At 48.2% G+C, this 12680-nt stretch overlaps 1 protein-coding gene across 1 annotated transcript in view; it reads right to left on the bottom strand.

Annotated features, from left to right (window-relative positions):
- Nucleotides 1–809: 809 nt before the first annotated feature.
- The window catches only part of LOC145360650 (talin-2-like), a 73639-nt gene continuing 61768 nt past the window's right edge, over nt 810–12680 (bottom strand). The window contains exons 6-7 of the mRNA XM_080215998.1: nt 4885–4945; nt 810–841 (exon numbers count right to left, since the gene is read on the bottom strand). Coding sequence (XP_080072124.1) covers nt 810–841; nt 4885–4945 — 93 coding nt within the window. The remainder of the gene's footprint in view (nt 842–4884; nt 4946–12680) is intronic.

The raw sequence follows: 12680 nt of genomic DNA, 5'->3' as shown, positions 1-12680 counted from the left end.
ATAAGAAGGATGTGGGAGCATTGGAGAGAGTGCAGAGGAGATTTACCAGGATGCTGCCTGGTTTGGAGGGTAGGTCTCATGAGGAAAGGTTGAGGAAGCTGGGGCTTTTCTCTTTGGAGCGGAGAAGGGATGAGAGGCAACTTAATAGCAGTTTATAAGATGATGAGAGGGATTGATAGAGTGGATGTGCAGAGACTATTTCCTCGGGTGGGTGTAGCTGTTACTAGGGGGCATAACTATAAGGTTCATGGTGGGAGATATAGGAGGGATGTCCGAGGTAGATTCTTTACTCAGAGAGTGGTTGGGGTGTGGAATGTACTGCCTGCTGTGATAGTGGAGTCGGACACTTGAGGAACTTTCAAGCGGTTATTAGATAGGCACATGGAACACTCCAGAATGATAGGGAGTGGGATAGCCTGATCTTGGGATTGGACATAGCTCGGCACAACATTGAGGGCCGAAGGGCCTGTACCGTGCTGTACTGTTCTATGTTCTATCCCGCCTGCTACTGGAATAGTCATGGGCAGGGATGTAGACCATGCAAATGTCCATTAACCTCGGGTGGGATTTTTCAGTTTTGGGGCAAGTGCAGCTGGAAAATCCCACCCACAGCCTCTGTAAAATGTTTCACTGTTTGGCCAGTCTCCGGAGAGTGGGTTAGTTGCTAGAAGTGGACAGGAACTGGAAGTGGACAAGTTGCTGTGATCGGGAAACTTTAACATTTGAACTTCCCACCCGTCCCAAACCCATACATTTTTTGGGGTTAATATTATACCCAGGAACTGACTGTGTTCCTCTCTGCGCTGAGGCTACTGGACTCGCTGAGCGCTTCCGCTGGTTCCTGAAGAGTTTGGAAGAAAAGAACAAAAGGAACTATTAAAAGCAAAGGACACAGGAGTGAAAGTGGGGCAAAGTGGCCAGCGTTTGTTTAAAATCACACAACACATGAATAATCACTTTGCAATGCTTCATTTGGTCACTTGTGTGATGATAATAAAAGACGACTTTCATCTCTTCCCCAGGGTTTGCTCTCTCTTGCCTCCCAGAAAGAAGTGACTTCAAAAATGGCAACAGAAGAAAGTTTATTTTAATGCTTTGTGCACTATTCTTTACCTCTTTAATAATGCTTAACCTAGTTGGGTTGACCTTCCTGATCTCGGCACGCAAGTTACTCCCGACTTAAAGAACATTTCTCAAGTTCTCTTACATTGCTGTGTGACTGTCCTAGGTGACATTATTCAGAAAGGGTGGGTTATGGTGCATTTCTGGAGCCCCTGAATGCTCCAACTGTATTTAAAGCGGCTACATCTTTGCCACAGGTTTGAAATGATTTAGCACAGCCCAGGCCACCTCCATTTTCTCATAGGATCCCTACAGTGCAGAAAGAGGTCATTCGGCATATCGAGGCTGAACTGCCAACAATCCCACCCATCTATCCCCATAACCCCACGTATTTACCCTGTTAAACCCCCTGACACTAAAGGGCAATTTGACATGGCCAATCCACCTAACCTGAACATCTCTGAAGTGTGGGAGAAAACCCACACGGACACTTGGAGTACTGTGCGCAGTTCTGGTCGCCTCACTACAGGAAGGATGTGGAAGCTATTGAGAGGGTGCAGAGGAGATTTACAAGGATGTTGCCTGGATTGGGAGGCATGCCTTATGAGGATAGGTTGAGGGAGCTGGGACTCTTCTCCCTGGAGAGACGAAGGTTGAGAGGCGACCTTTTAGAGGTTTATAAGATGTTGAGAGGTATAGGTAGGGTGGATTCTCAGAGGCTATTTCCCAGGGCTGAAATGGTCGCTACGAGAGGACACAGGTTTAAGGTGCTGGGGAGCAGGTACAGAGGAGATGTCAGGGGTAAGTTTTTCACTCAGAGGGTGGTGAGTGAGTGGAATCGGCTGCCATCGGTGGTGGTGGAGGCAAACTCGCTGGGGTCTTTTAAAAGACTTCTGGATGAGTACATGGGATTTAATGGGATTGGGAGTTACAGATAGTTCTATGGCTTGGTAGGTATGGATATGATTGGCGGAACTTGTGGGCCGAAGGGCCTGTTTGTGCTGTAGTGTTCTATGTTCTATGACACGGGGAGAGTGTGTAAACTCCACACAGGCAGCGACCCAATGCCAGAATTGAACCTGGGTCCCTGGCATTGCAAGGCAGCAGTGCTAACCACTGAGCCACCATGCCAATTTGGATGTATTTCTGAAGAAGTACAATAAAGGAGAGTTTGCTTATTCTCGGCTTTCCTCCACAAGGAAGCCCACTCGGTGAGAGGGAGCACGGTCACCACTAACACAGCAGCCAATAATCTACTGCCAGTAGCGATGATATTTAAGCACTCCACAATGAGGACAGGACAAATATTCCATGTGAGAACAGAAAGTCGGTCCCTATGTATCTTCCCAACTGGTTCATCTTCTGTTTTTAGTGACCTACTTTCCCGTACCAGGGGCATTAACCTCAGAATCTTCCCCGGATTCCTCTTCCACACTAAACACCAACCCCTCCCGTTCCTCATCATTCACAATCCCCACTGTTGATCTCCGCAATGTTTGCTACGTCACAGAGGGTGCCTGCCATCCGACGCATCAAACCGCCATAGCGCAATTCCATCTGAGCCTTCCCTCATCCACTTCCGGTGCTCCATCCCCAGCCTGGAACCTCAGCCCTTTCCAACTCACCAAACCACACACTTGGCCCCACCTTGGAAGACCTTCTGAGATTCTTCCTCAGTCAACAACTCTTTACGCCCAGTGATTTCACCCCCAAATCGAAATTCCTCAAGCTCCCCCTTGCTTGAATCATAGAGCAACGGAACCAGAGGCCGTTCTGCCCATCAAATCATGGCTGCCTCTCAGGTTAGTCTCTGTCTCCTGTAATTTCACTATATTTTTCTACTTCAAGCATTTACCCAATTCACTATGATTGGATCTGTATCCACCATCCCCTCAGGCAGTGCATCCCAAATCCTATCAGATAAAAAGGTTGTCCCAATTAGCTCAAATATCTCCTCCATCCGCACTCAGTCTTATCCTAGCCCAGTAGCTTGTCCTCAGTATGGCAGCTTGAGCCCTCCATCCTTCATCATGGACGAAGTTATTTACATGCCTTCCACATTTCTTTAGAATCATAGAATCCCTACTCTGCAGAAGGAGACATTCGGCCCATCGAGTCTGCACCAACCACAATCCCACCCAAGCTCTATCCCTGCAAACCCACGCATGTACCCTGAGTCCCACCGACACCAAGGGGCAATTTAACATGGGCAAGCTACCCAACCCACACATTGTTACAGGAAGGATGTGGAAGCTATTGAGAGGGTGCAGAGGAGATTTACAAGGATGTTGCCTGGATTGGGTGGCATGCCTTATGAGGATAGGTTGAGGGAACAAAGAACAAAGAACAACACAGTACAGGAAACAGGCCCTTTTGGCCCAACGAGCCCGCGCCGCCATTTTAACATTACGAGTCCCCCCTCCACCCATGACCCTTGTCTACGCTTATGGCACTCCACATTGAGGGAAAACTAATTTAGGGACAATTTATTACACCAATCAGCCTAATAGCACATCTTTGGGGTGTGGGAAGAAACCCACAAGCTCTCAGGCAGAGAGCCTCAGACAGAGCATATAATCTGTAAACTGTGTGTGCTGTTATATGCTCTGTCTGAGGCCAGAACTCTCCATTCATTTGATGAAGGGGCAAACCCCAAAAGCTTGTGGGTTTACTATCAAATAAATTGGTTGGACTTTAACCTGGTGTTGTCAGACTTCTTACTTTAATAATTCGTACATGGGATGTGGGTGTTGTTGGGGTAACATTTATCGCCCATTCCTGAGGGCATTTAGAAGCCAGCCACAGGAGTCACATGGCCAGGTAAGGATGGCAATTTTCATATTCCAAATGACATTAGTGAACCAGATGGGTTTTTACGAGAATCAGTCATGGTTCGCGGTTATCAGTAGATTCTTAATTCCAGATTTTTATTGAATTCAAATTTCTCAACCTGCCATGGTGGGCTTCAAACCCACGTCTCCAGAGAATTACCCGGGGTTTCTGAATTACTAGTCCAGTGACTATACCACTACGCCACACCACACCGGAGGAAACCCACGCAGACATGGGGAGAACATGCAAACTCCACACAGACAGTGACCCGAGCTGGGAATCGAACCCAGGACCCTGGCACAGTGAACCACCATGCTGCCCTGAGATTTGCTTGTGTCTAGTCATTACTATTTGTGGGAGCTTGTTGTGTATGAATTGATTGTTAAGTTCCCTACATTAAGACTATCATAGAATCCCAACAGTGCAGAATGAGGCCTTTAGGCTCATCCAGTCTGCACCAAACACAATCCCACTTAGGGCCCTGTAACCCCACATCTTCACCCTGCTAATCCCCCTGATACTAGGATCAATTTTAGCATGGCCAATCAACCTAACTCACACATCTTTGGACTGTTGAAGAGCATCGGAGGAAACCCACGCAGACACGAGGACAATGTGCAAACTCCACACAGACAGTGACCCGATTCCAGAATTGAACCCGTGACGCTGAGACGCAGCAGTGCTAACCACTGTGCCGCCATGATTAAGCTTCTAAAAGTACCCCATTGGCTGTCAGACACAGCGAGAAGTCCAGTTGTAGCAAAAAGGCGCTACATGAATGCAAGTCTTTCTGTCTTTTCATTTATAAAGAAATGTGGGAAGAGTGGTGCGATTAATTGGATTGCTTTTTCCAGAGAGCTGGCACAGCTCTGACAGGCCGAATAGCCTGTCTCCCGTGCTGTGAGTGTCTCCGACTCCAGGATAACTCGGCAATGGTGACCTGACTCTGAAGAAATAAACCTCCTCTCTCTCTCTCTCATTCTAACTGACCCGTTCCCTTCCTCGGGCCAGTCCGTGTTTCCAGTATCTCTTCTGCTTGTCCTTGCCCTGCCTGCAACAGGAGTGGAAATCAGGAGCACAAACCAAGGCACTAACTCTATTTAACAACAGCGCTACGGGGTTCAGGATCTGCCCCTCAGAGACAAAACGCAAGGAGTAGAAATTTCCCCAGTGGTTCTCTGGACGCTTGGCTGTGGAACTGTCTAGGCTGAACCCAATACTGGAGGAATTCTGGGCCCATTCCTGTACTTAGCTATAGTTTCAGCCGTGCACAAGAGTTAAAAGTTAATAAGAGATTGTATCTAGGTCTAGACGCACAGCAGGTAAGATCTTCGTTTCACATTAGAGATTGATTGCTTTGTCCCGAAGCGACTCCCTCTCTCATTAAACCCAGCTCACAGCAAGATTGTTTCTGGGACTGCTGCTAGTGGCCTCCAGTCTATCTGCCCTCTGCTCCCTGGAGAAGGAATATTTGAAGATTAGGGGTCTTAAAGAGGCCGTTTGCTGTCAAGAGTGTTTGGATTCTCAGCCTCTGATCTCCGGTGAGCGAGATTTGGCAGCCAAATAGCAGCCTCTCGGGTTTAAAAGACGCTCTTTAAAACAAAAAGTTGCATTCATATAGCACCTTTAAGGCACCATTGTCGGCGGTGGTTTAGTGCTACTGTTGCTGGACTAAGAACAAAGAACAACACAGCACGGGAAACAGGCCCTTCGGCCCAACGAGCCCGTGCCGCCATTTTAATATTGTGAGTCCCCTCTTCCACCCATGACCCTTGTCTACGCTTATGGCACTCCACATTGGAAACCAGATTGAGGGGAGACTAATTTAGGGACAATTTGTTCCACCAATCAGCCGAAGAGCACAGCTACTAATTCAAGTACTCAGGGTAATCCTCTGGAGACCCGGGTTCCAATCCCACCATGGTGGAATTTGAATTCAGTAAAAGTCTGGAATTAAAAGCCTAACGATGACCATGAAACCATGGTGTAAAGACCCATCTGGTTCACTAATGTCCTTTAGGGAAGGAAATCTGCTGTCCTCACCTGGTCTGGCCTACATGTGACTCCAGATCCACAACAATGCGGTTGACTCTTAAATGCTTTCAGGGTTGGGTACTAAGTGTTGGCCCAGCCCACGTCCCATCAACGAAGATAAAAACTAAAGTGCCCAAAGGCGCCAAGCGAATATTGGCATGAGCCACACAAGGCAATATCGCTGTAGGTGACCGAAAACTTGGTTAAGGAGTTAATTTCAAGGAGAGTCTTTAAGGAGGTTAGAGAGGTGGAGTGTTCAAGGAGGGAGTTCGCCCCAGACTCAGTCACTAAAAACACAGCCACCAATGGTGGCACAATAACAATTCGGGGTACGCAGAATTGGGGCAGTGCAGAGATCTGTGGGGGTCGTTGAGCTGGAGGACATTACAGAGCTGGGGAGGGGTGAGGCGATGGAAGAATCTGAGTGTAAGGATGAAATGTTGCTGAACTAGGAGCCAGTGTAGACCAGTGAGAATAACGAACATAGAACATTCTAGCGCAGTACAGGCCCTTCGGCCCTCGATGTCGCGCCGACCAGTGGAACCAATCTAATGACCCTCGAACCTAAACTATTCCAATCTTATCCATATGCCTATCCACTCATCTTTTGAATGCCCTTAAAGTTGGCGAGTCCACAACTGCTGCAGGCAGGGCATTCCACGCCCTCTGAGTAAAGAACCTACCTCTGACATCCGTCCTATAATTACCACCCCTCAATTTAAAGCTCTCGTGTTAGCCATCACCATCTGAGGAAAAAGGTTCTCACTATCCACCCTATCTAACCCTCTGATCATCTTGTATGCCTCAATTAGGTCACCTCGTAGCCTTCTTCTCTCTAATGAAAACAGCCTCAAGACCCCCAGCCTTTCAAATGGGTGTTGTGTGAATGAGATTTGGCGGGAGTTATGATACTAGCTGCAAAGCCTTAGATGAATCCACTCAGTGCAGGAGAGGTCCATCAGGTCTGTACCAAGTGTCCAACAGTGCAACCTATCCAGGCCCTATCCCTGAACTCCACGCATCTACCCTACTAATCTACACATCTTTGGACACTAATGGGCAATTTAGCATGGCCGATCCATCTAGCCTACACATCTTTGGAATGTGGGATCTAAACAGAACACCCAGAGGAAACCCATGCAGACATGGGGAGAACATGCAGACTCCATACAGACAAGGCTGGATTCAAAACCGAGTCTCTGGCGCTGTGAGGCTGCAATGCAACCACTGTGCCATCGAGCTGCTACAAGTTTTTGGAAGGGGAGCATTGGAATTGTCAACTTGAGAGATAAAAGAGGCACGCATGAGAGTTTCAGCAGCAGAGGTGAGGTGAAATTGGGGATATTATGGAGACGGAAGCAGACACAGGTCTTGATGAAATCTCCTTTTTGAAACTGACTCTTTATCCAAATTTTCGCTCACCTGTCTCTTTCTTGCCTTGTGTGGCTCGTGTCAAAGCTCATTCCCAGAGCCAACTGTTACCTGGGAAAATGGGCTTGGCATACAGCTGACTAAAGATGTGCAGACAGAAAGAATCAACAGCACAGATGGGGCAATCCACATAAGGAACAAAGAACAAAGAACAACCCAGCTCGGGAAACAGGCCCTTCGGCCCAACAAGCCCGCGCCGCCATCTTAACAAAGCATTTCCCTATACCTACCTTGACCTGTGTGTATGCGAATGGTACCCCCCATTGGAAACCAGATTAAGGGGAGAATAGTGTAGGGTCTATTTGTTACACCAATCAGCCTAAGAGCACATCTTTGGGGTGTGGGGGGAAGCCGGAGCGCCCGGAGGAAACCCACGCAGACACGGGGAGAATGCGCAAACTCCCACAGACACCGGCCCAAATCCATGTGTCTGCACAGCAATCAGTGATAGTCACTGAGCTGTCGTGGTGCCCATCTGCTGGTCCAGTTTTAAGCACACACAACGACGCGAAGTACTAGGCCACTCTCGAAACATCCAACAGCAGCCCACGCATGACCCACCATGTGCATGTCCCTCGTTAGACAACAAGGTGGATCAACATACCTGCGGATTAAAAGAGACAAAACATTAACACACGTAGCATTAGATTTCCAGTATCGTCCCGAGGCTCTGACCCTTTTTAAAACCGTTACCTATAACCCTCCATCCCTGTTTCACTCATGTGCCTATCTAAGTAAACCTTAAACAAGTCCAGCGTGCCTGCCTCCACCACCTTACTTGGTAGTGCATTCCATACCCCCACAACCCTGTGTGAAAAACCTCCCTCTAGTATCCAAATTATACTTCTCCCCCCTTGCCCTTAGCTCCTGACCCCTCGTGATATTTGTCTCCAATCTAGGAAAAAGCCTGCCACTGTTTACTCTATCTATACCCTTCATTATTTTATACACCTCTATCAGATCCCCCCTTAATCTCCGTCTTTCTAAGTATGTTTACATAAGAACATAAGAAATAGGAGCAGGAGTAGGCCATCTAGCCCTTCGAGCCTGCCCCGCCATTCAATAAGATCATGGCTGATCTGTCGTGGCTCAGTTCCACTTTCCCGCCCTCTCCCCATAACCCTTAATCCCCTCTCTTATCAAGAGCCCATCAACCCGCTTCTTAAAAATATTTAGCAAGGCAGCCTCCACCACTTCAACGGGCAGAGAATTCCAGAGATTCACCACCCTTTGAGTGAAGAAGTTACTCCTCAACTCCGTTCTAAACTGCCTCCCCTTTATCTTGAGGCTGTGCCCCCTAGTCCTAGTGTCCTTTCTGAGCAGGAAGAGTCTCTCCACCTCTATCCTATCCATCCCATTCATCATCTTATATGTCTCAATGAGATCTCCCCTCATTCTTCTAAACTCTAACGAGTACAAGCCTAGTTTATTCAGCCTCTCCTCGTAGCTCAACCCCCTCAACTCCGGTATCAGCCTAGTAAACCTCCTCTGCACTCCCTCCAAGGCCAAAATATCTTTGCGCAGGTGCGGTGCCCAAAACTGCACACAGTACTCCAGCTGCGGCCTCACCAATGCCCTATACAGCTGCAGCAAGACCTCCCTACTTTTATATTCAATCCCCCTCGCTATGTTTACTCTTCAGTGAGGCAGCTTTGGGCATCTTACCATCATTTTACCATCTTAAAAATACTATATAAATGCAACTTATTTGGCCAGAAGCTCATCTCAAGGTCAGAAATAACACTAGATTGCAAACGGCGAGGTGACTGCAGTGAGCTGCCATGTTAGATGGTGACAGTACAATCAAGAACAATCTTCCCCCATAAACTCTCCCCCGGAGAGTGTCAGCAGTCAGGGCTGAGAGGGGGGGACAAGGTTGTTATGAACCTGGGGGACTCCACACGCTCAGATACAATTAGAATGCGAACAGCCCAAACTTTCACACTTCTATTCCCCACCGCCCCGGATCTGGAGAATTAGCAGCAACCTTGCTGAGTGTCAGTGGACACATTCAGAATCAGGATGATCATGTTGTTTAGGATTGTTTTTGGGGCGGCACGGTGGCACTCCTGCCTCGCAGCGCCAGGGGCCCGGGTTCGATTCCCGGTTTGGGTCATTGGGACACAGAGTCTCCACATTCTCCTTGTGTCTGGATGGGTTTCCTCCAGATGTTCCGGTTTCCTCCCGCAGTCTGAAAAAGGCGTGCTGGTTAGGGTGCATTGGCCGTGCTAAGTTCTCCTCAGTGTACCCAAACAGGAGTGTGGCAACTAGGGGACCTTCACAATAACTTCATTGCAGTGTTAATGTAAGCCTTCTTGTGTCACTAATAAATAAACATCTTAATCAACAGGTGATTAAACTCCTGATACAGGAAACATTGAGTTTGGAATCATACAATCCCTTCAGTGTAGAAGGAGGCTATTTGGCCCATCCAATCTGCACCAGCCACAAGCCTACCCCAGGCCTATAACCCTACATATTTACCTTGTAATCCCCTGAAACTAAGGGTCAGTTTAGCATGGCCAATCAACCTAACCCGCACATCCTTGGAGGAAACTGGAGCACCTTACTCATGGTACTCTTGGAGTTCAGAAGGATGAGGTGGGGTCTTATAGAGACGTATAAGATAATGAAGGGGATGGATAGGGTAGAGGTAGAGAGATTCTTCCCATTTAGAAAGGATAGCAGGACTAGGGGGCACAGCCTCAAGATAAGGAGGGGGCAGTTTAGATCGGAGTTGAGGAGGAACTTCTTCACTCAAAGGGTGGTGAATCTCTGGAATTCTCTGCCCGTTGAAGTGGTGGAGGCTGCCTCGCTGAATATATTTAAGTCACGGGTAGATAGGTTTCTGATAGACAAGGGGAATTAAGGGGAGAAAGCGGGAAAGTGGAACTGATCCACTTCAGATCAGCCATGATCTTATTGAATGGCGGGGCAGGCTCGAAGGGCTAGATGGCCGACTCCTGCTCCTATTTCTTATGTTCACCCGGAGGAAACCGGAGCACTTGGAGGAAACCCACGCAGACACGGGAAGGATGTGCAAACTCCGCACAGACAGTGACCCGAGGCTGGGACTGAACCCGGGTCCCTGGCGGCGTGGGGCAGCAGTGCTAACCACGGTGCCACCCTGATAACCTCAGCCATTGAACCCGCACTGTGGCGTCACTCCGGGTTTAAGGTGAAGATGAGGAATGTTTTACATTCCTGAAATGCCCAGTGAAAGGTAAAAGGGAAAAACTCTGCTCCTGTTTGCCGTTGACATCCACTTAAAAAAGATGTAGCTGCCATGGAGCAGAGAGACTGCGAAACCTTCCCCCACAACGTTGCCAAGTTTTAGAAAGATTGTTTCACTCAAAGGCATCATCTTATTTTAATCTTTCTAGTACCTGTACAGGGAGAATCTTCCTGTGACAGGTGCTGGGACAGAATTGATCTATCTGCCTCTAATTACACAGCCAGAGAGGAGAGCTGGGTTTTAAGTCTCCGATACAGCAGACACTCTGCAAAAGTCCTCATCATTGTGCACCTTCCGCGTGGTTTATTTTTACTCTCCTGCTATTCTTCAGCTACTGTAGAAAATAGCGTTAGCTTTGGCTTCAGTTATGACACAAGATAAATGAGCTCTGGGTCCTCAGTGTCTCAGCATGGCTGCCAGGGTTTCCAAAATAGCAAACTATTTTTCATGGAGAGATGTGATATGAAATTAGATACAGCAGGCCAGCTAACATTTACTATCACAGGTAGTGCAGTGGGAATACATTTACTTTTCTTCGCTGTGTCAAAGTTACTTCCTAGAATTTACATACTGATTGTGTGAAGTGTTAAGTTCCTGTCGCCAAAATTATTGAATAAAGTTTTTGCAGAAGAAAAATCTCATTAACCCGTTCAGGCTCTGCCACTTTTATTTTAAAATTCTGCAGCCCCTATCCCTTCCCGGCTTGGATTCGTACAACCTGTATTGACATTCTGGGCTTTTTCTCCTTCCCAACTCGTGCATCCGCTCATGATTCTGACACCAGTGCGGTTACCCAGAGCACGTCCCGTTAGTCAGTGCAATCCTACACCAGGAAACAGAGACTGTCTCCCTTCTCCTTCAGACTTGCCTCAACTTGCAGCTTTCCTCAGCGGGGCCAGGTTTGCGTGTAGCCAAAAAGCAGCCGGCAGGAACTAACGGCAACACAGCTGCTTACCACCCTACTGAATCCGATCGCAGAACATAGAACACTACAGCACAAACAGGCCCTTCGGCCCACAAGTTGCACTGATCATATCCCTACCTACCAGGCCATAGAACTCCCAATCCCATTAAATCCCATGTACTCATCCAGAAGACTCTTAAAAGACCCCAGCGAGTTCGCCTCCACCACCACCGACGGCAGCCGATTCCACTCACTCACCACCCTCTGAGTGAAAAACTTACCCCTGACATCTCCTCTGTACCTGCTCCCCAGCACCTTAAACCTGTGTCCTCTCGTAGCGACCATTTCAGCCCTGGGAAATAGCCTCCGAGAATCCACCCTATCTATTCCTCTCAACATTTTATCAACCTCTATCAGGTCGCCTCTCAACCTTCATCTCTCCAGGGAGAAGAGACCCAGCTCCCTCAACCTATCAATGTAGAAAAAAACCATGCGACATGTCATGACCAACGCACCTCAGCCCTCCCTTTAACCTCACCCCACCTATTAGCACTGCTGCCCCACAGCGCCAGGAACCCTTCGATTCGATTCCAGCCTTGGCTGACTGTCTAGAGTTTGCATGTTCTCCCCATGTCTGCGTGGGTTTCCTCCGGGTGCTCCCCCACAGCCTGAAAGACATGCTGGTTAGGAGCATTGGCCATGCTGAATTCTCCCCCACTGTACCCGAACAGGTGCTGGAGTGTGGCGACTAGGGGATTTTCACAGTAACTTCATTGCAGTGTTAATGTATGCCCACTTGTAACACTAATAAATAAACTCTAAACTTCATCTAAAAACTCTCAACTGGATTGGGAGGCATGCCTTATGAGGATAGGTTGAGGGAGCTCGGTCTCTTCTCCCTGGAGAGATGAAGGTTGAGAGGCGACCTGATAGAGGTTTATAAAATGTTGAGAGGAATAGATAGGGTGGGTTCTCGGAGGCTATTTCCCAGGGCTGAAATGGTCGCTACGAGAGGACACAGGTTTAAAGTGCTGGGGAGCAGGTACAGAGGAGATGTCAGGGGTAAGTTTTTCACTCAGAGGGTGGTGAGTGAGTGGACTCGGCTGCCGTCGGTGGTGGTGGAGGCAAACTCGCTGGGGTCTTTTAAAAGACTTCTGGATGAGTGTATGGGATTTAATGGGA

Source organism: Carcharhinus amblyrhynchos, chromosome 32 (genome assembly GCF_965287045.1).
Source record: "Carcharhinus amblyrhynchos chromosome 32, sCarAmb.v2.hapA, whole genome shotgun sequence".
Taxonomy (NCBI): domain Eukaryota; kingdom Metazoa; phylum Chordata; class Chondrichthyes; order Carcharhiniformes; family Carcharhinidae; genus Carcharhinus; species Carcharhinus amblyrhynchos.
The sequence above is the reverse complement of the archived record's forward strand: the minus strand, read 5'-3'. Positions and strand labels throughout refer to the sequence as shown.